Source organism: Gigantopelta aegis, chromosome 6 (genome assembly GCF_016097555.1).
Source record: "Gigantopelta aegis isolate Gae_Host chromosome 6, Gae_host_genome, whole genome shotgun sequence".
Taxonomy (NCBI): Eukaryota; Metazoa; Mollusca; class Gastropoda; order Neomphalida; family Peltospiridae; genus Gigantopelta; species Gigantopelta aegis.
The window spans coordinates 30,961,530-30,988,398 of NC_054704.1; the positions used below are offsets into that span (position 1 = coordinate 30,961,530).

The 26,869-nt window shown below is 36.3% G+C and overlaps 1 protein-coding gene across 1 annotated transcript; it reads right to left on the reverse strand.

Annotated features, from left to right (window-relative positions):
* Positions 1-663: 663 nt before the first annotated feature.
* On the reverse strand, positions 664-26,504 carry LOC121374481 (probable thiopurine S-methyltransferase). Its single transcript, XM_041501579.1, has 9 exons — positions 26,357-26,504; positions 16,459-16,637; positions 13,878-13,970; positions 12,371-12,500; positions 11,980-12,032; positions 9,793-9,867; positions 6,541-6,605; positions 2,969-3,013; positions 664-1,510 (listed from the first exon to the last, which is right to left on the reverse strand). The coding sequence occupies exons 2-9, from the start codon at positions 16,590-16,592 to the stop codon at positions 1,398-1,400; spliced, it is 708 nt and encodes a 235-aa protein (XP_041357513.1). The 5' UTR covers positions 16,593-16,637; positions 26,357-26,504; the 3' UTR covers positions 664-1,397.
* Between the last annotated feature and the right edge of the window lie 365 nt (positions 26,505-26,869).

The window sequence follows — 26,869 nt, forward strand, 5'->3', positions numbered from 1 at the left end:
ACAAAACATGAATCAAATGTCTTTACCTCATGTAACTCAATAATAGTTAACAAATAAGAATATTTTACCAGCATAAAAGTCATCCAAAATGAACAATTCTAAAGTGAATATTCAGCAAAATACCAAGTGCCATGATCAGTGACACAAAATTTAACATGACAAGACTAAAGTTCCAAGCAAAACTTACCAAATCAAACCATTTTCATTCATTTCCAAATACATGCATATATATGAAAACAATATACATCTTTAATGCACTATAATGTGGAAATAGTTTTATAAATTTTATTTCATATACATTGGAAATGTTTTATTTAACAACGCTTTGTATACATTGTACTAGTACATGTATATTAAAAAATGAGGAGAAAACGGTTCTAATTTTCCGGTAGGTTTCCTTTAACATATAGATTTGCTGTGACTGACCCACCATTAGGCCTAAATTTGTGGTATCAAACCAACTAGTGTAATTAAAAGTTTGTTTTGTTTAATGACACCACTAAAGAGCACACTGATTAATTAATCATCGGCTATTGGATGTCAAACATTGATAATTCTGATTTGTAGTCAACAGAGGAAACCCACTACATTCTTCCTAATGCAGCAAGGGATCTTTTATATGCACTTTCTCACAGACAGAAAAGCACATACCATGGCCTTTGACTAGTTGTGGTGCACCGGTTGGAAAAGAGAAAAAACCCCAATCAGTTGGAATAGATCCAATGAGGTGGTTCGATCCTGCAACACAAGTACCCCTGGCGAGCGCTCAACCGACTGAGCTAAATTCCACCCCAAATTGGTGTAGTAGTGTGACCAGTATAAATATTCCTGTTAGCTCAGTTGGCAGAGTGCTGGATTCTCATACAGAGGGTCTTTGGTTTGATTCCCCTCTGTGGAGTTTTATTTATCTGTTACATTTGGAGCCGACATAACACAAGAATACAATTATAAGCATTGAGGAACCATTACAGTTTAACTGCCCATTGCCCACAGCTCCAGGCCGAGGAGGGAGGATGTAGTATAAAAGCTCCTACTGGCAGTAGCTAGTAGGAATTTCCCTATTAGCTTACATATGGTCCGTGGTTCAAATCCCCTCTGAGACTGATTTTTCTCTTACATTAGTAAATATTTAGTTTCCTTTTTTTTGTTGTAATATATTGAAAAAATCCAAGACAAAAACAGATGTAAAGAATAAAAGGAAAGAGTTGGAATATCTACTCAAACTTACCATGACTGTCATTTTATTTATGCCCTATTGTGTGTTATTTTACACAATAACCCAAGGGGTGTATTGGTACAAATAAATGTAAAGTAAATAAATTGGCCGATTTTACTGAGTTGGTTAGGTGTCAGTAAAATGTAGTTTAAGTTTTAAAATGTTGAAAAACTCCATTTCTCTATTTCACAATGATTAGATAGAGGTCTTCATTCAGCTCGGTAATTCCCCAAGACTTGTGCTTTTCTTTGAAGGAATCCACAGAACACACTTTTTCTACAGTGCACTTATCACCTGAAAGAAACAGCATTATAAATACATTTAGGATAAGTAGAGAGTGGTCGTAATATACCATTTATTTTACAAGTTGTGTCAAAATCTAACCAAGGAGCAAAAGCAAGATGGATACATTTTTAAACGATGAGTTGTAAATGAATGAAAAGAAAGAAAGAAAAATGTTTTATTTAACAACGCACTCAACACATTTTATTTACGGTTATATGGCGTCGGACATATGGTTAAGGACCACACAGATTTTGAGAGGAAACCCGCTGTCGCCACTACATGTGCTACTCTTTCCGATTAGCAGCAAGGGATCTTTTATTTACACTTCCCACAGGCAGGATAGCACAAACCATGGCCTTTGTTGAACCAGTTATGGATCACTGGTTGGTGCAAGTGGTTTACACCTACCCATTGAGCCTTGCCGAGCACTCACTCAGGGTTTTGAATCGGTATCTGGATTTAAAATCCCATGCCTCGACTGGGATCCGAACCCAGTACCTACCAGCCTGTAGACTGATGGCCTAACCACGATGCCACTGAGGCCGGTGTAAATGAATGTTTAACGACACCTAGCACGAAAAATACATCGGCTATTGGGTGAGTTGTAGCCTAAAATACATAAATGGTATCTAATGAACACGGGTGTGGTAGACTATTTCTTACATGTCCTCAAAAAACATCTTTTCCAAATAAAACATGTTTACAGTGCTTGCACTGGCAGTTAACTTATGTATCACAATTTTGAACTAACTCGCTATGTGGAGTTACAAATTATCTGTCCCTCGTGAATGAATGTTGTAAAACACTCACCATTGGCTCGGGTTTACAACATTCATTCACTCTGGACAAATAATTCATAATTCCTCGTAGCTCGTTAGTTATTTTATAAATATTTACATAATAAAATAATAAAGTTTTGCTTAGTGGTAGTGTGTGTGTAGTGTGTTTGTGTGTAGGCATATGGGCTCCTATTTTTGTCAGGAGCAGACTGGCTTTTGCCAGAATTAAACGAAAATGCCTGAATCTGGAAAACAACATTTATTCATATTCGCATTGCTACCAAACGGCTATATTGGGTTGCAAACAAATCACTACACATTTTTACATGAATTACAACTAATTTTGAGAGTAGAATGATGGAAATACATGTATATGGTAAAAAGGTCTCAGGTTAGCATACTTTGGCCAAATATCTCCATCATTAGTGCCCGAATTTCAGGTTTTGCCCCTCATACGCTTAATGTGTGTGTGAATGTGTGTTTGAGTGTTATTTATTTGTTTGTTTTACCATAAAGGTGTTAATGTGTGTATCTGTGCCTGTGTTAATGTGTGTGTAAGTTAGGTTTATCATAGAGGTGTGTCTGTGTCTATATGTGAATGTGTGTGTGTGTCTGTGTGTGTGTGTGTGTGTGTGTGTGTGTGTGTCGGTATGTAAATGTACAAGTGTTAATGATTTGTTTGTCTTACCATAGAGATCACAAACTTGATTTTCAAGAATAACATGAGGTGGACCTGAAAAACAGATGTCACATAAAATTAAGAAGACTCATTTCCATAAGAATTTGTAATGTTATTTGGCAGACATGGCGGAAGCAACTAGACGGGGTGGGGGGGTGGGGGTGGTATGGTCGGTGTTGGTGCTGACTGAGATCGAGGGCACAAAGCAAAGTTTCTAGGGGGGTCCTGGAGTATGCTTCTCGGGAAAAACTAGATGACCTATTTGTGATTTATTTTATTCTGTTTTTATTCCTTTGCTATAATATCAATTACAAATTTAACAGGGTGGTTTGCACTGTCCTGTGCCATTGGCAGCGGCTTGGTATTTTGTATCATGTCTGCTGCTTTTTGGTTTTTAAAATTAAAGTGGTGCCAGCGTCTTAATGACATAACATTTTGTTTCTCTTGAATACAGCGAGGCTCCACCTCACCTCTCATCATCCGAATACGTTTTGCTCCACTCAACAACACCAGACATGAACTAAATCATTTCTCCTGCCTAAATCCTTTCCTCGTTCCAGTGTTCAATAAAGCGTCACTCCACCAACGTTGGATCTTTCTCAATCTGCGAAGAACACTGCGATGGGACAGCACAATGGTTTGACTTGATGTGGGTGTGTGGCTGTGGAAGTTTGGAGCTCAGTAGATGGTAGGGAGGCAAGTACGATGTACAATTTATTATTATCAAAATCCCACTTCCCCAGTTGACTTAAATTTCTAAATTGTTCAATAGTATTCTGTCCTGGTCCAGACCACTGGCTATCCAGAGGCACACACTCTCTCTCACACTCTCACTCACTCACTCACACTCTCACTGACTGACTCACTCACTCACTCACTCACTCACTCACTCTCACTCACTCACTCACTCACTCTCTCTCTCTCTCTCTCTCTCTCTCTCTCTCTCTCTCCCCCCCTCCCCTCCCCCTCCCTCTCCCTCTCCCTCTCCCTCTCCCTCTCTCTGTAATCAACCATATAAAGTTAACATTGCATCTCAGTTAGTAACATTTTACAAATGGCAGAAGTAAACATTAAAAAATGTCTTATTTTCAGTACATTGGTGAACATACACTCCAACTAGTCACTTGAAGTGTTATGGTCGGCCTGATGATGAGATATTTGTAGAGATACATATATAGGCTAAAAAAGAGATCGTTCGATAATTTGATCACATTTTCTCTGTAATTTATATTGACAAAATATACTACACTTTTATGGTGCTGAGTGGCCTAACCCAAAAGAAAAAAACTAACTATATGGGTTTGAAAGGAGTGAATTCGGTCTTGGTAACAGATTTCCTAATACAAATTATGCTGTTATTAAATAAAATTAGTTTAATTGTATCCTGCATTAAATAAATTCTGACACTTTGATGTAATATAATTAAAAGATAAGGATTGAACTGGCATGTCACTGTGGATTGACTACGCTATATATACAAAGTGTCACCCCCTTGCAACCCCATTATTCTTGATCGTGCACGTGTCATTTGCATGTTAACTGTTACATCACTTTCAGTCGATGAATACCGCCACTGGTATAAATGAATCTTACAGCATATTGGCAAATGAAACAAATAACAAACTGATCATTCAAATTTACTTACAATCCAGAGAAGCAAACATGTTAATGATAAAAATGCTGTGGACATTTTGCATGGCATTTTTTTTTGCTGTGGTAATTTTCTTAATTTCAGGGGTTGAGGACAGTATTATATATGGTATATTCATAAGCTCTCCTGACGACTGCCCATCTTTGAATACTTGGAGATGCAATGAGAGGAACCTGCTTCTCTTCACCAAACAAAGCTTATGATCAGTAACAATACCAAACAGATACTTGTGAAATTTCTTCAACCCAAAGATCATGGCAGCACTTTCTTATCCAGCTGGGAGGAATTCTTCTCTGCTTCATTCTATATCTTGGACGTAAATCCAGCTGGGTGCTCTGAACCATCTTTCATAGTGTGGAAGATCTCTGCCCCCAAACCATACTGTTATGTATTGTTGTGTAGAATGAGTGACTATTTGGGTAATAATCTACAAGGACTTTACTGACAAGATCATCTTCTTGGTTTTCTCAAAACAGTGTTGTTGTTGGACCACAGTTCCACTTCACACTCTTTTGCATCAGTTTGTGGAGAGGGTGAAGGTCTTTGGACAGATTTCTCAGAAAATGCTAATGGTAGTTTAGAAGGACCATGTATGTTTTCAACTGCTGGATACCAAAATATCAAAGTACCCAGTAGCTAATAGTATTTCTTGAAGCAGTCTGGAATTGAACAGGAGCATTTATATTGTAACAGACCTTTATGAGTTGACACAAACTTCCTACATATCCAGCTTCTGGTGAACAGATTTCTTTCCTAGCTTTTCAATCAATCATTACAGGTAAGCATTGGATACTCTTCAAGCTTGGAGACTTTGTTTACTGTCATCTTGTAGTCACCATAAATGCGAACTTGTCTATAGAAAAACATTTATCTTTGCTTGTACTCCTTCAAGTTGCCCAGTTTATTGAATTGAATTTGTCATGTTCCTGCCTATCTCTGTTACAAGATTCACAGCCAGAATCTCTCATTTGTTAATCAAAAAAGTTTGTTTTGTTCAATGACAGCACAGAGCACACTGACTTACTAATCATCACTATTGGATGTCAAACGTTTGGTAATTCTAACATATAGTCTTAAAGGAAGGAAGGAAATGTTTTATTTAACGACGCACTCAACATATAGTCTTAGAGAGGAAACCTGCTAGATTTTTCCACTTGGACATTTGGCTCTGACATGACCTTTTCTTCATCAACAACAAACCGGCCTCAGTGGCGTCGTGGCAGGCCATCGGTCTACAGGCTGGTAGGTACTGGGTTCGGATCCCAGTCGAGGCATGGGATTTTTAATCCAGATACCGACTCCAAACCCTGAGTGAGTTCTCCGCAAGGCTCAATGGGTAGGAGTAAACCACTTGCACCGACCAGTGATCCATAACTGGTTCAACAAAGGCCATGGTTTGTGCTATCCTGCCTGTGGGAAGTGCAAATAAAAGATCCCTTGCTGCCAATCGGAAGAGTAGCCCATGTAGTGGCGACAGCGGGTTTCCTCTCAAAATCTGTATGGTCCCTTAACCATATGTATGACGCCATATAACCGTAAATAAAATGTGTTGAGTGCGTCGTTAAATAAAACACTTCTTTCTTTCTTTCTTTCTTTCATCAACAACAAAAACAGTTATTGTCAGGAAAAACATAATACTTTGAATCATGAAAACAGTCCTTTATCTATTTTCCATCTTGGCATCCACTATTTCTTTCTTTTCTTGGAAACTTGATTTCCTTGACACCTGGCTTAAAAATTCCTCTTGAATTTTCAATATGCCTACACCAGCTGCTTGCTCATCTGCAGACATCCTTTTCTCACATTCTGCATGCAAGGTTAATTGTTAGTTGACCATCTGGAACAGTCAAAATCTTTTGGATTTGTTCATTATTAATCCCTGCAATAAATCTATCATGCAATGATCGAGTGACAAACTTCCCAAAATTACAGGGGCCAGCGAGGCGATGCAACATGGCCAGGAAAATCTCAGTACTTTTCTCCTTCCTACGACTTCTGGAATAAAATACTAAGATTGGTACTAGCCTCAGTGAGTTTTAGTTTAAAATGATTTGTGACAATGTCAACAACAGCCATGAAAGTCTTCGTTTCAGACATGTCTGGCAAACAGAGTTTTTTTGCCAATCCTACATTCAAACACAAAAATGCATATTTTTTTCTTATCATCATCATCAATGTCCTTTGCAATGAAAATGTTTTCAAACATTTCTACATATTCTTGCCAGTTCTCACATTCTTTGAATGGTTGCAAATATCTTAAAATATCAGTTATCATAATCTACATAGAAATGGAGCCCACGTTGGGACTGGGTGTGTCCTTAACACAAGAATACAATTATAACCCAGTCGGGACCGTAATAGTTCAACTGCCCATGGCCCACAGCTCCGGGACGTAGCTTCACTTGAGGGGGAAGTATGTAGTAGTGTTTGGATAAAGTGCTCCTACTGGCAGTAGCTAGTGGGAATTTCCCTATTAGCTCAGTTGGTAGAGTGCTGGATTCTTGTACTGAGAGTATGTGGTTCAAATCCCCTCAGTGGAGATTGATTTTTCTGTTACAGAAACACAGTAGCTACTAAGTGTTATAAATGATATAACAGGTACTATAATGTTTATAATGATGTTTATCCTCGTCGCCAAAATATGTTGTGTTTTATCAACACAAAACAACAATAACGTGCACACTATTTAATTGTTAAAACCGTAAGCAATGAGAGTAGTCTCCTCTAGATTAACAAATATAAATCCTACATTCCAACACCGACCTCGGTGGCGCAGTGTTTAAGCCATCAGATTACAGGTTGTAGATACAGGGTTCATAGCCCGGTACCGGCTCCAACTCAGAGCGAGTTCTTAAGGGCTCAGTGGGTAGGTGTAAGGCCACTATACCCTCTTCTCTCTCGCTAACCACTAACCAACTAACCCACTGTCATTGGTGGGGAGGTCTATAGGAAACATGATAGATGGTGAACTGGGCACGATTGTGTAGTGGTTAAGACTCAGTGAGTAAGTGTAAGGCCACTACACTGACTTCTCTCACTAACCACTAACTCACTGTTCAAGACAGACAGCCCAGATAGCTGAGGTGTGTGCCCAGGACAGCGTGCTTGAACCTTAATTGGATATAAGCACAAAAATAAGTTGAAATAAATAAATACATTCCAAAAGCCTTAAAAAATAGGTGGTTATTCCTTTTGTTGAAGAACAAGAAGAGAATAGATTTCAGGTAGCATTAAAATTCTATATGGTAATAGGACCACACAAAATAATTACGCCACTACTGGGCTACAGTTAGAATCATCAAATGATTTAGCATGCACAGCAATTGGCGTCGGTGCACCTACCCCTGGTGCCATTAGGGTCTTTAAAAAATCCCAATGACCGCTGTAGACCGATCTGGTAAGAAAGAATAGATTTCAAGCATTAAAACTATGTAATAGAAAAATAATTACGATAGAATCATCAGCAATTGGAACATCCTCATCCATAGGGATGCGAATCTGGTAAGAAAAAAGACAATAAACGATAAAATAATTTCATCCATAGATGCAAAGATGAAAAATATCTTGTAAATATATAAGCCACCATCTAGCCCAAGCTAACTACTTGTACGGAGTGACAGTACAAGAAAAGTTAAAAGTTTCTTTTGTTTAACAACACCACTTGGAGCACAATGATTTATTAATCATTGGTTATTGGATGTCAGACATTTGGTAATTCTGACATATAGTTTTAGAGAGGAAACACACTACATTAGTAGCAAGGGATCTTTTATATGCATCATCCTACAGACAGGATAGCACAAACCACAGCCTTTGATACACCAGTCATGGTGCACTGGCTAGAACAAGAAATAGCCCCATGGACAAACAGTACAAAAATCAGGCACTGTAATATAAAAACAAAAAGGACACTTTTAAACTTAAAAAAAAAGGTTATGAAGTTCATTTTGTTTAACGACACCACTAAAGCACATTAATTTATTAGTCATAGACTAATTAGTCATAAGTATTAGTCATAACGGAAATGAAACATTTGATAATTCTGACTTGTAGTCTTAGAGGAAACCCACTACATTTTTACATTAGCAGCAAGGAATCTTTTATATGCACTTTCTCAAAGACAGAACATACCATGGCTTTGATATACCAGTCATGGACAGTACTTGGGATGGGGAAAAAACAATCAGTGAATGGGTCCACCAAAAGCATTTGATCCTACAATCAATGCACCTCAGCCGAGGGATCTACTAACTGAGCTAGATCCAACCCTTGTTGTAGTTTTGGGGGTTTTTTGTTGTTTTTTTTTTAATTTTGGTATGGCCCTGTATAAATATACCAAATGACCAGGTAGTGGAAGAAAATGAACCTGTGTCAGCAGCAATAAGACATTTTATAAGCAATTTTCTGGACAGGATAACACATACTGTGGCTTTTAACATACCAGTCATGGAGCAGCACTGGTTATATATATAATGAGAAAAACCTTGAATAGAAAGTAAATGAAAACTGAATAGAACACTAATTATATTTATTATTCATTAGGACTATGGAATAAAAAGAGAAGTAACTCTTCAGTTTTACTCAATCATAAAAGAAAAAAACTTGTAGGCCTACTCTATTAATCAAATGGTCAATGTGAGTTATATCCAACAAACTGAAATAATTGGATCACCACTACATTAATTTAATCTACAACAGTTTACATTATTGTGTTTAAATATATATCATTAATGCACCGAAATACAAACTGAGCAACTTGAGACTGAAGAAAGGTCATCACTTAAATGTGGTATAATAAAAAAAAAAGAGTTTTATTTAATGATGCATTCAACACATTTTGTTTACGGTTATATGGCGTCAGACATATGGTTAAGGACCACACAAATATTGAGAGAAAACCTGCTGTCGCCACTTCATGGGCTACTCTTTTTGATTAGCAGCAAGGGATCTTTTATATGCACCATCCCACAGACAGGGTAGTATATACCACAGCCTTTGATATACCAGTCGTAGTGCACTGGCTGGAACAAGAAATAGCCCAATGGGCCCACCGACAGGGTTCGATCCCACACCGACTTCGCATCGTGCGAGCGCTTTACCACTGGGCTATATCCCGCCCCTAAATGTGGCATAAAGACCAATAATAACATTAGACAGACTGAAAGTAATTTTTGAAAAATACCGTTTTTGTTGGTCTTTGTTTACAGCAACTATCGCTCCTCGATCCCAAATAGCATCAAACTGTCCAGCAAGATCTCTGAAAAACAACCACGACAGCCACATTATAATCTACTGGGTGGTTACTGAGAAAAGTTCATAAGACTACAGTACAGGGTACCATACGGAAAATCAAATGTGAATAGTTAGTCCTGACTAAGTAGGTCTATTAATATTACTTTCTGAAGAAAATGGCAGTTTTGTTTTAAAATGTGTAGCCAATTTTAATGATTTGTGGGGTTTGGGGGTTTGTCATTTTACTATATAAAAGTAAAACAAGGGATCACGAAATAGGTTACTGGATTTTTCTGTGTATTATGCACATCTTTAAAAAAGATCAAGTACAAATGAGGGTGTGTATTATACAAAAAAATAATAATAACAACTTTTGGAAAGTCTCAATGACTGATTTTGGAGTTGATGGTAAATTTGACATTTATTGCCAGTTTTATGTACCAGTAAAATAAATCTGATGCACATTATAGAGTGATACATGCTCTTTTTGGTCAAACATTCAAAGCAGAGTCTATAGGCCTACATTATACCCCAATGGACAAAGTCAACAGGAAATTTCATCATTCTTTAGGTTAGTTCTTTGGTAAAACAATCATTAAACTCCATTCATATTTGTAATCGATAATACTGCTGGAAAAGTAGTACATTGTTAATTAAATATCAATTTGCTTAAAATATATTTTATTCAGAAAATATTCACATTATATTTAAATCACTAGTATATAATTAATTAAGTGACATTAATTTAGCAAATCATATGCATGATATGAATCTGACCAATCTGATTAAAGTTAGCTCTTCTGGGTCTACCAGTAGATCTAACAGCATTGCGTGGACTCCCATGTCCAGGTGACATGTCATCTATAAATAACAATTTAAATATCGACCAATTACACTTCGCCTTTTATAGCATTATTCGGGAGCATACAAATTCTAAAAATATTGGGTGAGACTATTTATGCAATAAGCGAACTTGTTGGTCTATTTCAACATTGAAAAAACAGGGGTAAAAGTGCAGTATTAAACTCTGGATTGTATACTGGTATAAACAGATTTTATGGCTATACCATCACGTTTTTGTTTTGTTTTTTCGTCTTGAAACAAATTTTATACAAAATTTTATACTGAAATTAGTTTCCAGTATACTTCGTGATTCACCCAAATCATTTCGTATACCCTCGGCATAATCCCGAATGTTTTCAAATTCTTTTCAAATCACTGGCTGGATTTTGCAAGTAAGGTTTTGATTGGTCGAATGAAAGGTCAACTGTACATGAGCTCCAATGGGCTGCTGTTAGATCCACATGTAATAGTGGAGGTAATTTTAATTAGACTGGAATCTGACCAAGCTTTTACACTGATATTTTGTCTGCAGGACTGAAATACATGCAGGCATCAAAATAGACAATATGTCAGGTAACCCATGTATAGGTTCCCATGAAATACAGACCTGGTAAGCAGTGGTAACCTATAGATTTGTAAAACACATTTTGTATTTTATTTTTTACTATAAAAACCTTTCTAGACAAAAACAGATGAATCCTCAAGAAAGTGTTCGACCCATCGGGTAGTTCGACCTAGCCATTCAGTTAACAATGTGTAACTCAGGACTTTGTTTTTGATTTTTGTTTTTGATTTGAGCGTTGCAGTGTATTTGACCCTTCCAAGTTCAACCCAACGAGATTCTATTGATACTTTGTTATTCATCCATACCACTGTTCTCATTGTACTGACACTGTGTGTGTATCTAAATAACACTCAGTTGATCAAAATTTAGGTGGTGTAGTTTTACTTTAATAAGATTCTATGAAGAACGAAGTACCAATCTCCACTACCTTGATATGTGGTAACCTGAACAACTATTCTCAACTTATTTCGATGCCTGAAATGGAAATCAATTGTTTTAATGCAATGTTTTCATATCCTGTTATTCCCCAGTCCTACTGTACTTTTGCACTATTCCAAAAGCCAAATATATCAGTTTTCAAGTGCAAATTTTGCTATTTAATATTTCTGAACTTTTTATAAAGTAAACATGATACAGTATCTTGTTTTAGAAGCTGTACTAAATTGCCTGATATTTAGAGTTATGAATTAAACTATTTGTACTTATGTATCACAAATGTCAGTCACTTACTTGTTGAAATCAAAGAGATCACACTCAAATATTTGGATTCTGCCATCAGTAGTCTAACAAGAAAACTCAAGAGATAACTTTCATATCTGATAAATTTATATAATGCAACATATGGAAAAAACAACAAACACAAATTACTTTTGTACAACAAATCCATGAAAACTTTGCATATATATATATATATATATATTTTTTTTTTTTTATTATTATTTTTTTTTTTTGCCATTAAATAGTTACGTTCTGATGATCAATCTGTGATTATTTTAATAACTTAAAATTAATAATTTGCAGCCAGATTTTTTTAAAGTGTTCTTTGGGACATCCAACATTTCAGTGCTAAAGTCACCCAATAGTGTTTTCTATAAAACCAATCAAGGATTTATTTTTATACCTTGTAACGATTGCCTGCAATAGTTGTCAGTGGTTCAACAGTATATTCTAGACCACTTTCTTCAAAGAACTCCTTAATAGGTATCTCACTTCCTTCCACTCCAACCACAACATGACCCAGGTCATACGCCCTGCAAATAAAAAGAAAAAACATGTAGCTACCCTTATGCAACAGCAAACTCTTAAATAATTATGAGGTCATTCTTAGAAAGTTTAACATTTAAAAATAATCTTAATTAAGCTACAATCTCCCTTGACCAGCATACCATTGTTTTTTAATCAAACATAAAAACACAATTAGTTTTAATAAACTTGTGTTCTTCATTTGTACAATCTACAAGTTTTATTTTCTTGCTATTTTTAATACATTCTATAACAAAACAGTTCCAAAGAGTCCTATTCACAGTCTTTCTAGTCTGCCTAGAAAAGAGATAGAAATCAAAGAATGGTGCATCACAGGAAGAAGCTTAAACTGGATATTTTATACTGAATGCTTTAAGTTGAAATAATTAAAAAAAACATGTCTGTTGGCCATTTGAGCTCCACCATGTAATTTTCAATTTTGTCTGTAAACATTTTTAATAAAATTTAAAATTTCCTATATATATATATCTCTCTATTAGTTTGTGAAGAATGCCCCAATGGATCACTGTACCAAGCTTCAGAACAATTCAATCGACACTCTATAAGCAGATGTCTTCAAAGCTAAAGTTGATGGACAGATGCCATACAAATTGGTATTAGAAAAGCTCCACCGTCAAATGTCATAGCAGCAGTAAAATTCTCCTTAAATCTTTTAAATTTAAACCTCTAGGAGAAAACGGTTTGTAAAGACTGCCCCAGAGAACAAAGTACCAAGTTTCAGAACTATCCGATCAAAACTAGAAGATTGACATACAAATTTTCATTTTCATTTTCAAAAACATTTAACAAAATTTTCAAATTCAACATTTTTCAAAATCTCTCTATTAATTTGTGAAGACCACCCCTGATAATACATATACTACATTTCAGAACTATCTAATCACAACTCTAGAAGAAGTTAGACTTTCAAATTTTCAATTTAAATTTTAAAAACATTTAAAAATTCTAAATTTCTAAAATATCTCTCTATTGTTTGTGGAGGGTATTCCAGAGGATCCTTGTACCAAGTTTGAGAACAATTCAGTCAAAACTAGGAGAAGATCAATATCAAAGGAAAAGTTGATGGCTGGATGCCAGACAAATCAATATAAGACTCGGTCCCCAAACCACAGTTAACATACATTGAAAAATATCACTTCTCTTTCTATTAAAATCAGTCAAAAGACTTGGCTAGTAGTTAGATGGACGAAAATTATTAGGCAGTACATCAAAGTTCACATTGTTTGCTGTCCTGTACATGTATGTGGCAAATTGCATTAAGTTAGTTTTTTTTCACAGCAAAAGTATCAACTAACATGAGTCAGTAATGAGTTTCTTAAATCATAAAATATCTCTGTAAAAATCTTGCATATTGTTTTGCTAACCACTTCATGTCCACAGTTTTCCCACACATAGGAAATAATATCTTTATGTGTTCTCTTCCCACCAACAACCGATCGTTGTATTCAGCCAAAAATCTAAAACAAAAATCATATCATTTATATCAATATATATATATATCTCTCATCCTCAGGTATATAGAACAGAGCTATCCCATGAAAGAAAGCTATGTAAGAAATTTCTATCCTACATGGGATATCACGCGCACTCATTTAACATGATGTCGTTGGTAAAATATGATGTCATATTAATGTGAGATGGTGATGAGTTCATTTGAAAGAGTTTTAAATTAATATTTTGTTATTTAAACCTTCATTATAAAAGCTATGTAGTTAATTTGTAGTGTTAAATCTTATTTAACACATGAAACAAACACAATAAATATGACAGTGTAGTTTATTTATGATAAAATGGTCAAATAAAAAGGTTACCTGTTCAGCCATCTCAGTCTAACTTTTGAACGGGAAGGGAAGATGTGGGGTTTTGGTTTTGCCATTTATACATTATGTAAGGAAGGAGAAAAAACAACACTTGTAAATAATAACTATAGGTTGCAGGGGGTACTGGCTTCCAACTCTGAAAATAATGCATCCCCCCACCCGCTGAAAAATGAAAGTAATATATTAACTGTCCCTACCCTCATTACTGTCTTTGATTTTGATCAGGGAATATGGTTTTGTTATTCAGATTTATTCCAGTTTGTACACAATTAGCTGAAAAAGATGCATTTTTTATTCATATATAAATATTCAATTTTGGCTAAAGCATTTTCAGTATGGCTAACAAAAATTCCATTTAGCTAATTTTGTGGCTACAGGTATTTTTTATCCAGGGTGAGCCCTGTGAGTTGCCATCCTTCAGATCATGCCCATGTCAACGAGATCTACAGATTGCAGAGAGAGCTTCTGGATAAGCTTGCTCATCTGTGTCTTCCTGTATGTGCCACTGGAGATGAATAAGGCCACACACTCCTCAACAATACGATGTTCCAGCAACTCAAGGAGGTCCACAAGTTGACTGACCTCAACCAGGTCGATCAATGCCGTGTGAGCACTCCGCTCAATCTCAGCAGCTCTTGCCTTGAGTTCTTCCCCTGGCTTATCCGTGACTGGCTCCTTGGCAAATGTTAACTGCTCAGAGGGATGGGTGCATGGATGGAGGTATTCTTTCTGAATACCCGCAGAAGCTTGTCAACTTCTCTTCCCCCGCAGCATGGGCTGAGTTGAAGTTTACAATAAGCTCACCAGAGACAGGCATGGCTGACTGTAGGATGTTCCAGTGGTATCAAAACAAACTTTACTTGTTAAAATATTTGTCTAATCTGGAAGTGCTGGCTTCACATCCTGCTGTTTGATAACACCAGTGTTCATTAAATGGGCAAATGTGCAGCTGATATTAGGGGCCCATATGGACTACGGTAACTGTTGAACCATCCCTAGTATCAGCTGTCCATTTGCCCATTTAATGAACACATGCGTATCATGGGATACATTATAAAACAGAGGAGGGAGGGATGTGTTTATCAAGAGTCAATTAACAAGATATCAAAACTCTCTCATTTTAATTCAAAAAGTAAAATGGTTTTTAACGAAATAAAGTTTTTGTTTAACAACACCACTAGAGCACATTGATTAATTAATCATGAGTTATTGGATGTCAAAAATTAGGTAATTCTGACTTTTCTAATTTTTCCTAATGTTATGTTATAGGGATTAATGTACACATTCAGAGCAAGCTGTTTTAGTCCATGCCTGTCATGGGAACAGGTGCTGGCCTTGGCCAGCTCTTCTGTCCAGGACAGGAAAGGTTGGGCAGGGTGGAGAAGGGACCGCCTGCACTCACAGGTGCAAGTGAGCACCTGCAGCCTGACTGGGGTCGGTAGCAGGCAGAGGGTTGGTTTTCTAATGCAACCACAGACAGGAAAGCACATACCATGGCCTTTGACCAGTTGTGGTGCACTGGTTGGAATGAGAGAAAAACAATCAGTTCAACAAGGTGGTTCGATCCTGCAATCCAAGCACCTCGGGCAAGCGCTCAACTGACAGAGCTAAATCCCGCCTCTTGTTTTTAACAAAAGATTCTCTATCTAATATTTCTTACCAAAGAAACTAAACAAAACCTTCAATGTTCAGAAAATCCAATGTTAGTCAAATTAAGTCAGAGTGATTGTAAAAGGGAGGGAGGGGTGTGTGTTGACTAGTATAAAGTAACTTCAGAGAGGGGTGGTCTCGGCAATACAAAGTATTATATCGGGGGGGGGGGGGGGGGGGGGGGGCAGGAGTTTAAAAAATACTAAATTTTGCATTATATAATTGTTGAACTGTATCTTAAACATCCTACCTCAGAAGATTCATCGGGTTTTCCCAGTCCCAACTGTTGTCCCATGGCTAGTTTATCAAAGGCTGTCCTCTCTATGAGAAATTGCATGTAAAAGGTTTCTTGCTTACCCTGTATAATGAACAAATGTTGCAGGTTTGTGTGAAGACTACATGACATATGATTCATTAATCAATATGCTCTAATGGTGCTAAACAAAACAAAGTCTAACTGAAACATCTTACTTACTTATGAACATTGGCGCTATGAAAGGCTACTTTTCTCTGTGCCCAGCGTAGTTTCCAGTAATCAACATTCAACAACGTCTCCTTTACAGTTTTAGGCTTTTTTTCTGCACCATTTTCCTTTGTGTCTGGCTCCATTTAAGATGGTGAAATTGTTTATCTCAGTTTGAAAGTGATACACAACTGTAAATAAACAAGAGTAATTTAAACTGATCCATTTTCAAGGTTTGAAATTGATTTTGTGGAAGCAATGATTTTGACATTTTAATCTGGAAGCAAGTGCTTGAAATTGAGTTTTTTTTGTTTTATGTTTTATTTATTATTTAATGACACAGTTTATTTACGGTTATATGGGGTTAGACATATGGTTAAGGACCACACAGATATTGAGAGAGAAACCTGCTGTCGCCATTTCATGGGCTACTCTTTTCGATTAGCAGCAAGGGATCTTTTATATGCACCATCCCACAGACAGGATAGTACATACCACGGCCTTTGTTACAACAGTTGTGGAGCACTGGCTGGAACGAGAAATAGCCCAATAGGTCCACCGACGGGGATCGATCCTAGACCGATTGCGCATCAAGTGAATGCTTTACCACTGGGCTACATCCTGCCCCGCTTGAAATTGAGAGACAGTTCTAGACTGTTTGTACTGATATAAACTTTAATTTATGTTCATTTAAACTAGTCACTTGGATCTTTTCTTCGTCATCATCTTCTGTTTTGTGTAATTTTTACAATATTTGATTTAATATTGGTCACCCTAATTACATTGAATAGTTGTACAATTCTTGAAGATGTAAAGCAAAAGCTACTTCTAAAAATGTTTGTCCGAATTGAGTGGCAAATTTTATCTTGCTCCCTAACATTTCAAGACCAATGCATTTCTATAAATATATAATTTTATGAAGTCAAAGTAGGTGGAGAAAATAATGCATACTGGTCTAAATATGAGTGAGGTACACTGTAATAGGATACAATTTGCCACCTGCATTCAAGCAGGATGGTTTTGACATCCAGTAGCCGATGATTAATAAATCAATGTGCTCTAGTGGTGTCGTTAAACAAAACAAACTTTTTCCAAGTGGAATGGAGCAAAATACGAACATTGGGTGCCATATATGTAAAAAAAAAAAAAAGTATTTAAAGTAATTTTGATACATTTTTCTACAATAAACCATGTTTCTGGTTGAAAGTTACAGTTTCTTGCTTGTTCATTTTTGTACATTGCGGTTTTTAGTTGTCCTATGTAATGCAGAAATGAAAAATATATCTCTAGTAATCGGACTGGTTACCATGCATGAAACTACAGTTTACTAGTCCCCCAGAATTTAGATTCCTGCTTGTCCATCAGCCTACAGCATAATATAATATTGTTTAATACAACCATATAACTTGAAATAGCCATGCAGTGACTTCCTACTTCTCCTTTCAACAAGTACTTTTGTGTGACGTTTATATATACATGTATATGGAATGTCTTGTACATGGAGGAAACAACACAAAATGAGAAAGCAGAAGCAGCTCTGTGTCAAGGTCATCTTAACACTGGTAAACATTATATACATCATCTACAGACATTACGTGGTGTCAGAAGTGGGATAAGACATTACACTTTTGTTTTTAAAGAAGCAAGGTTTAAGATATTGTTTAATAAACGTGAATCAAATTTAGAATATATCTGACACAGACCCTATAGTTTCAATCTGTAATAATGGACACGATAATGTTTGGTTAATTTACAAAGCTGAAACACATTTGGGTAAAATTACAAGAGTGAAACAAGAATTTGTGATACTGAAAGGGCGAAATATCTTTTAAAAATAGACTAAAATATAAAGAAAAAAACATTTCATGGTATTAGAAACAAAAGGATGGTCAGAAAATTTGGATGTACAGACATGGATAATTTAAAATAAGAAATGTCTGATTTTAATTATCAAAAGCTGCTTTAATATATAGTGACAAATATGTTGTAATGTTTAAAAACTATGGTCTGTCACTTCAAACATGAGGTCTGTGGCATAAACGGTCACTTGAGTTGACCCCATCTACCAGACTCATGGATAAGCACAATACCCATTTTGTCTGGGGGTTGAGAATGACCAAATACATGATTTCAGTGGTTCTCCATGGGTCAAGGAAGCTTCCCATTAACTTTAGCTGGAGATGGTCTAGTAGTTGTGAAGAAATTATAACTCTAAATGTAGTCAAATTCACCCCTCCTCGGGCACAAACAGGGGACCCAACATTGATGAAATTCACAACTTTGATAAACCATCTAAAGACTTTTACATATATACTACTCAAAAGAATTTAAGGGTCAGACGATATTTTCGACATTATTTTCTGAATGTCAATTATATTAGCTAGACCATAATGTCACGCATGGTATTGTTCCATTTTGATGAAAGTGGGTCTAAGCAACCCTTAAATGAATTAAAATCCACTGTCATTGACACTGTCGACTAGTTCTAATGGTGAAAACATGCTTACATTTGCACATAAATTAGGGCGAAAGCGAAAGGTCTGCTAAGTGCCCATAACTTGCTTTTTCACATCACCAATATGGCTCTACGTCAACGCACAACCACTGCACGCCGATTATGTGACAATCTGCGGACTGCGACTGGAACTCGAGTGTCTGATCAAACCATACACAATCGTCTGAGAGCCAATAATCTACGCTGCCGTCGCCAGGCTGTTCGACCACCACTCCTACCACGTCACAGAACGGCCAGACGTCACTGGTGCACGCTTCATCTGCGGTGGCAACGTGTTCAGTGGGGTCGAGTGATGTTCACTGATGAGTCCAGGTTTAGTCTCCAGTTCAACGACGGTCGGGTTCGTGTCTACAGACGTCCTGGGGAGCGCTTCGCTGACGTTAACGTTAGACAACGTCACCGGTTCGGTGGTGGCAGCGTCATGGTGTGGGGCGGCATCTCTATCCACCACAGGACCCCCCTCTATGTGGTGGATGGCAATCTGAATGGAATCCGCTATCTGAATGAGATTATCTGGCCGTTGGTTCTCCCAGGCCTTCAGCAGATTGGTGGCGGGGCAGTCTGCAGGATGACAATGCCAGACCCCACCGCGCCAGGGTGGTAACGGACTTTCTCAGACAACAAGGTATCGCCAGGATGGATTGGCCAGCATATTCGCCTGACTTGGCCCCAATAGAGCACGCCTGGGACGAATTAGGCAGGAGAGTTCGGGATAACCATGCCCCTCCGGCCAACCTTCATGATCTGGGTCAACTTCTTATGGCAGAGTGGCAGGCCATTCCCCAAGAGTTCTTCAGACGTCTGATCAACAGCATGAGGCAACGATGTGTCGAATGTATTCGCGCCAGGGGTGGATTCACACACTATTAAACGAATGTTCTAATGTGTAAAATCCATGTTTGACAACCTTCAACTTTGACAGCATGTCATGTGACTTTCTTGTATACAGTGACGTTTATTTGTGGTTTTTTGTAAATATGGAACAATAAATAAAAAAATTGGTGTAGTTTACATCATCAATCTAATACACTCTGAAACTTATTTGGTTATAAATTTTTGACCCTTAAATTCTTTTGAGTAGTATATATGAAGAGTATGCAATTATAGCATTTCTAGAAGTAGAGAATAAGATTTTTGTTTAATTGGCTCGTTTTTTTTCCTTTGGGCCCTGCCCCTCATTTCCCAATTGGGATATCAGAATGACCAAATTCACAAATTTATTTCTTCAAGTGTCAAGGCTTGGCATTTATGGAACAGATAATGATTTCAAAACAGTCTCAGTTTTTTTCCCCTTTTGGGACCCACCTCTCAGGCCCTTTTGGGGAGGGGTCAGAATGACCAAATTCACAATTTTGTCTCTCCATAGGTCAAGAAAACTTGCCACCAAATTTAGTTGGAAATGGTCTTTTAGACCCGAACAAATTACAGTTTAAATGCATTTCTTTATGTAATAATTTAGTACACTTCACACTCCCAAGGGGAAACCTGACAAACTGGGGACCTGACATTAATGATATTCACAAATTATATAAACAAACTATTTTAATTACATTAACCTCTCACAAGATTTCATCTAGTCAGAATTAAATGGGTTTTACTAACATACTGAAATTTTTTAGACTGAAAATTCAGATGTTAATTTGAAACTATAGTGTACATAGTCCCACCTACAAACATGTCACACCCCAATTATTAAAGGCGCTCTGTCAAATCAAATCATTTATTTATATATGAATCATATAAACATGGCATGGTATACATTGGACAACATACATAATTAGAATATAAAATGGTAAGATCAGACACATAGTAATAATAATGATGACAATGATTATATACGTGTAATAGTTATATGACATGTACACGTAAATGTGTGCAGTGTCACTGAGTGTGTATACGTGTTTATTCAAGTTGGTGTTGTAGTAGAGGGTCCTAATTAATGACCTAACAAAGTATTATCTGAAAATATATACATTTGATTTGTCGCTAAAAGTACTTTATTTACTTTACACAACTACCATAAGCCACTAATTACTGATATTTTGTAAAAAAATAAATAATTGAATTATGTCAACGGTCCATAATTCAGGAAAAAATAACGGCTATTTGGAAGAGGTGTGACGTATTATTTTTGTAGTCACGTGATGGGCAACCCCCGAATAACAGCAATGTCAAAACGATTTGCCAAGCTCGTGTAACGAGAACGCTTGACCGTCCTATGCGACGTAGGGTAAATCGAAAGAAAAACAACGAAAATAAGTATAATATTGCCCCTGCAGTAGGCCCTACTATAATAATAGTGTAATTATTATTATTATTATATATGAATGAATGAATACATTATCTGAGATTATCTGAAAAAGAAATTAAATACACACCAACTACGGACAGTACACAAACTAACAGCGGGGGCTTGTGATACATTTTTCTCGACCCCTCACCGTAAACTTCACTCGCCTCCGTGTAGACCCCCTTCCCATGCTAAAATCCCTGCACACGCGTCTGCAGAGGTAGCCTACTGTATACGGAGCTCCGTAAAAAAAAAAAAGAGAAAAAAAAGTAAACAACAAAATAGCCCCACTCCCCCTTCATCCCCCCCAAAATAAATAAAATTAAAATAAATAATAATTATAATAATAATCGCTTGCTGAAGGTTGCATAGTACCAAAGAAGAGAGTACCGTGTCAAAGTTCGACATGCACCGTCAAATATTTACGGAGTAAAAGCAGCTGTGGGTGTGATTGGTAGTAATATGTGACATTGATTATTTGTGCAAATACTATTATCCATTGACAATAAATAAATACACTTTTATTTGTTATACAGTTGTTATGCAGTATATACCAGAGGTTGAAACTAATGCGGGGTACCCCCAAAAATGGAACTGCAATTTTCAGCAAAAATGACGGTTGCTATTAAAAACATAAATTAAATCTCTTAAATGATACGTGACCCCCCATTTTCTTGCAGCTTGATTAGATGTGAGGTGCCACACTTTCTATTGCTGTACTTCCTGGGTGTGTTGAAAGGCTGCTTATATCAGTTTTATTAGTAAACGTTAACATTATCGGCAATAGGAATTGATTTGGTCTAATGGAACGTATAGCATATATTCACTATATTATCATTATTTTATATTGTGTGCCATTTACTGTTATTTGACAGTCGTAATTGCTTAAATAGGTTACACTCAGGCATGGGAGTTCATAATGACCTTGACCTTGGCATTAATTTACTGTGCACTGCTGAGAATAGAGTTTGAAAAAAAAGTCTGTGCTGACCAATTGGCGATTTTGGCCCATATGTTTTACTTAAAATATTTTAAAGCTTATTTATCCAAGGTGATGGACATGTCATATAACACTAATCTTATTTAGGATAATAAGTCTAGGCAAGATGAAATAAGCTATTAGTAATAATTTATTTTTCGTTAAAAAATAATGTTAGCTGATATTAGGTTAAGCTTTTAGATCTCCATTAACAATGTGTATTTGAATGCAATTGGCTCTGGAATGACTATATTTAAATAACCTGATTTCTGCTGTAATTTTAACATACTTTTTAGGTTGGTGAATTATGTTTTAGGCAAATATGGGAGTTTTTACAATTGTTTTTGTGAGTTTGGCAAAAACATTAAAATCTACAGAAGTGGGTTCTGTGTAGCCATTTTGCATTCTCTTCTTTATTTGTACACAAATATAAGCTTGGTAATGATAGCTTTAGGTCAGTTCATTAAATCTTGTCCATATATTCAGTGAGTTTTCTATAGTAAAGGGTATTTGAAGTATATACCAAGTACAAGAGCAATTTTGACACATTTGTTAATCTACCTAGGAGTGTGTTAGTATTATCTTCCACTATTACCACACTTGTAAAGCTATATTTTCGAATATTACTATGTAAATGATGTGTTACATTACAGATTGTAGTAATGCATACGATATAAATATTATATTCAGTTAAAACAGAAAATAATTAAAGAAAAATGACTTTCGCACTCTTTCGATGGATTAAATGTCCTTTTTTTTATGACAAATAAAAAATAAAGATGTAAAACCCTAATGATAACTCTAGATATGATACATGTCTGTAAGCACCAATCACTGGAGATTATTAATAAAATATCAACAGATATATTGGTAGCTGTCAGTGGATTTAATAATGCATATATAAAAACCAACTAGGCTGATGGGTTTGAAAATATTGCATTCAGTGACTTGACATCCAAGCATAGTCCATACCTTGGGTGTTTACCCCACCATGATGTGTAACACATTAATTTAATACTATTTGTGGATGCAGTGGTGTTCATTTCAGATACCACATATAATATGCTTTTTTTCTAGTGAAGTTCTTATCATATGCCCATTAAAGTCTTTCAAAACACAGGGTCACTGCAATAAATGAGTTTTAAGGTAATTATTTATTGGAAATGAGAGACTCTGACTATGCATGCACACACTACATATACAACTAAGCATACACAACCAACCCATAGTATGTATCTTCAAGAGTAGTATTTTTATTTATTATTTGTTTTAAATATGATACATTGCATTTGTATACAACTTTGCATAACACTGATGCTTCCTGAGGTGTACATTAAATCAGGTTGCACTGTAGGAACAACACTTTCAATTATGTTGTCACATCATATCAGAACACAGAAGATCCTGATAGTCATGAAAACACCCAATTGGACACTTTTTGAAAAATAATTTTTTTGGATATAGGTTGCATAGTACCAAAGAAGAGAGTACCGTGTCAAAATTCGATGTGCACCGTCAAATATTTACGGAGTAAAAGCAGCTGTGGGTGTGATTGGTAGTAATATGTGACATTGATTATTTGTGCAAATACTATTATCCATTGACAATAAATAAATACACTTTTATTTGTTATACAGTTGTTATGCAGTATATACCAGAGGTTGAAACTAATGCGGGGTACCCCCAAAAATGGAACTGCAATTTTCAGCAAAAATGACGGTTGCTATTAAAAACATAAATTAAATCTCTTAAATGATACGTGACCCCCCATTTTCTTGTAGCTAGATTAGATGTGAGGTGCCACACTTTCTATTGCTGTACTTCCTGGGTGTGTTGAAACGCTGCTTATATCAGTTTTATTAGTAAACGTTAACATTATCGGCAATAGGAATTGATTTGGTCTAATGGAACCTATATGAATCCCCTGCTTAAAGGTAGGGTCAACTCCAACAAGAGCCTTATGTGTTGGAAAGATGCATACCCGGACCACCAATACATACTGACACTTTAGCAAATTAAAAACACGTAATTTTAGAGTTAATAAAAAACCATGATTATTCCTGCTAACTGGGGGCAGCCATTTTGTTTCGTTTTTGTGACGTCCGGTGGGATAGCTTGGGGCGAAGTGACGTCAGCTCCTGACCATCTCCTGTATGTACAGTGTAAACAAAAGCAGTAATTTTCGACAAGGCGCTTCTCTTTGATCAACCTGACTTGTAAAACAGCATAAATGACGCAATAATATAATAAACTATTTAACTAAATATATTTCAAGTTGCATTAACGGAACAAAACGGGGTTATAGTATTTTTCTCTGTTTAATAATCCAAAGGAAAAATGTACACTATTAGGCCTATTGATATGCTACGTTGGAGCAAAAACGACAACCCACGATACCCAAGTGATATTTTTTTTCTTTGGGACTACGTAATTGGTCAGTTCTGTGGTTTTAGATGGAAAAGTCTACTTAATCAATACAGTAATAAACCATGTCCATTACAATTTTAGTCCACAATACCGGTATGTATTTTTGTGTCTAGACAGCGTCAATTAACTGGCAAAAACCAGGTAGATTGTGTTTCTCTAGTTCTAAGGCTCATTCCTGACGTGACACGTTAAGCATTACGTAACCACCAGCTCGACAGAGGGTGTACTCACTGAGATGGTACAAAATGGCTGCGCCCGTTATATATAATAGCCGTCACATTTAACCGTTTTATTAATTTACTATACGATTATACTTGTTGATATTAAGCAATAATGTGCATTATATATCGTTAAATATGCATACCAGGCCAAGTGCCTTAATTGTCCTCTCCTTTAAGCACATTTAGTTTTCTAGGGTTTACGCCCTGATAATTGTCCAGCAGAGCGTGCCACCCTCTATAAACGTTGCTCACCGGAGTCTAGACCCCCCCCCCTTGCTAAAATTCCTGCACACGTGCCCCCTGTGGCTGTGTACGACAGCTCCGTAAAAAAACCAAAAAAACAGAAAAACAAAACAATAATAAAAACAATAAAAAATAAAAAATAAAACAAATAATAATAATAAACAAAAATCGTGAGTTTATGGTCCAACTATTATTTTATTTCAGCGTATTCGCCGGTTTTGTTTGTTGGGGTGGGTGGGGGATTGTCGAGAAATAATATATTTTAAATTATTTTAAAGTCTATATGGCGACCGTACACTGTATATACAATTCAAAGGTACTTTACATGGCTGTCGTATATATTAGGCCTCAGATTACAGTTATCTTCCCATTTGGTTGTCCAAAATCCGGAAGTTTCACCGCGCAAGTAGTCTGCTGTTTGACTGTGATTATTTCATGGCAGACAGCTATGAAGTGGCAACTGTTTGACTGAAGTGACAGGGGATAGCATGTAGTTTGTAAACATGTGTAACTTGTTGACATTGGAGACTTGTTTGTGGTAATTCCGGCCCATGCAAAAGTAGTGCTTTTTGTGTAAAATGGGTGTACTCCGGCCTGGTTTAGAGGGTGTGTCTGTTTAAACCAATATGCTGGGAGAAAGAGCTGGACAACAGGGGTTGTCCTTTTCAGGGTATGTGTCCCCCATGCAGGCAAAGGTACATACAAAACTTCACGGGCCTGCTGATATTAATAAAAATGTTACAGCCACTAAGGCTATATAGAAACATATAGCGAAATTAATTGTGGTCTGAGGCCTGATATAGCCTCGTCAATACTCAGTTTTGTCGTACGTTTGAGACTCATAATAAAAGAGTTACAATTTTTAAAAATGAAGCAGCTCACAGGTTGTCATGGAATTCCCTCTATCATGGTTCAATTAAAATGTTTTGGGTGATACAGTAGCGAGGTTTGGTATTCCAAATTAATGTAATTGTCATTTATAATCCGTATTTAGAGAAATAAGGCCCACTAAATCAGTGATTGTGCGCCTTTAAGTTCAGGAAGAATTAAATGTGAAAAGTACAAACAGGGTCAGTTACATATCCAGCTAGACAATAAAATGATAGATTGCCACAATCTGAACGGATACTAAATGTTAATTTCAAGCCCTGTTTTAAATTTAAGTAACCCCCACCCTACTCCAAACGCTATGGTTTTCTTATATCATCTTTTACAAAATCATATTAAACTATTACCTTTTCCGATGACACGTTTGAAGATATGTAAAGCAAAAAAAAATGCACTGGTGGGGTCATATGCATCAAGATGACTGATGCTCCAGTTCGGTAACAGGTCGTTTTGCCCTTATTTATTACTAGTTCACCCGAGTCGTTTTAAACAGGGTTGATTCGTACCTCAAACCGCTTCGTTTTGTCCCATGTTTCGATTCGCACTAATTTTTATTTTGTTAATAAAGTACATTTATTCGTTGATTTGTCCTATATCCATTGATTTTTAGATGTCACACATTGCGTGTTTATATTTACAGATAAAAATAATATTATAATTTTGTTTATTTCCAGTATCATAGTTGAGTATCATTTACTCAAGTCATATACCGAGTACGGTATATTGATTTCGCCTAGCTTCAGCCGACATAAAGTAAACAGCTGATAAAGCATTAATATCCAAAGACAGAAAATTACCTAATATTTGGTCATGAATAATGAATAAACAGAAGAAAAAAACTACTTCAAAACTATAATAAA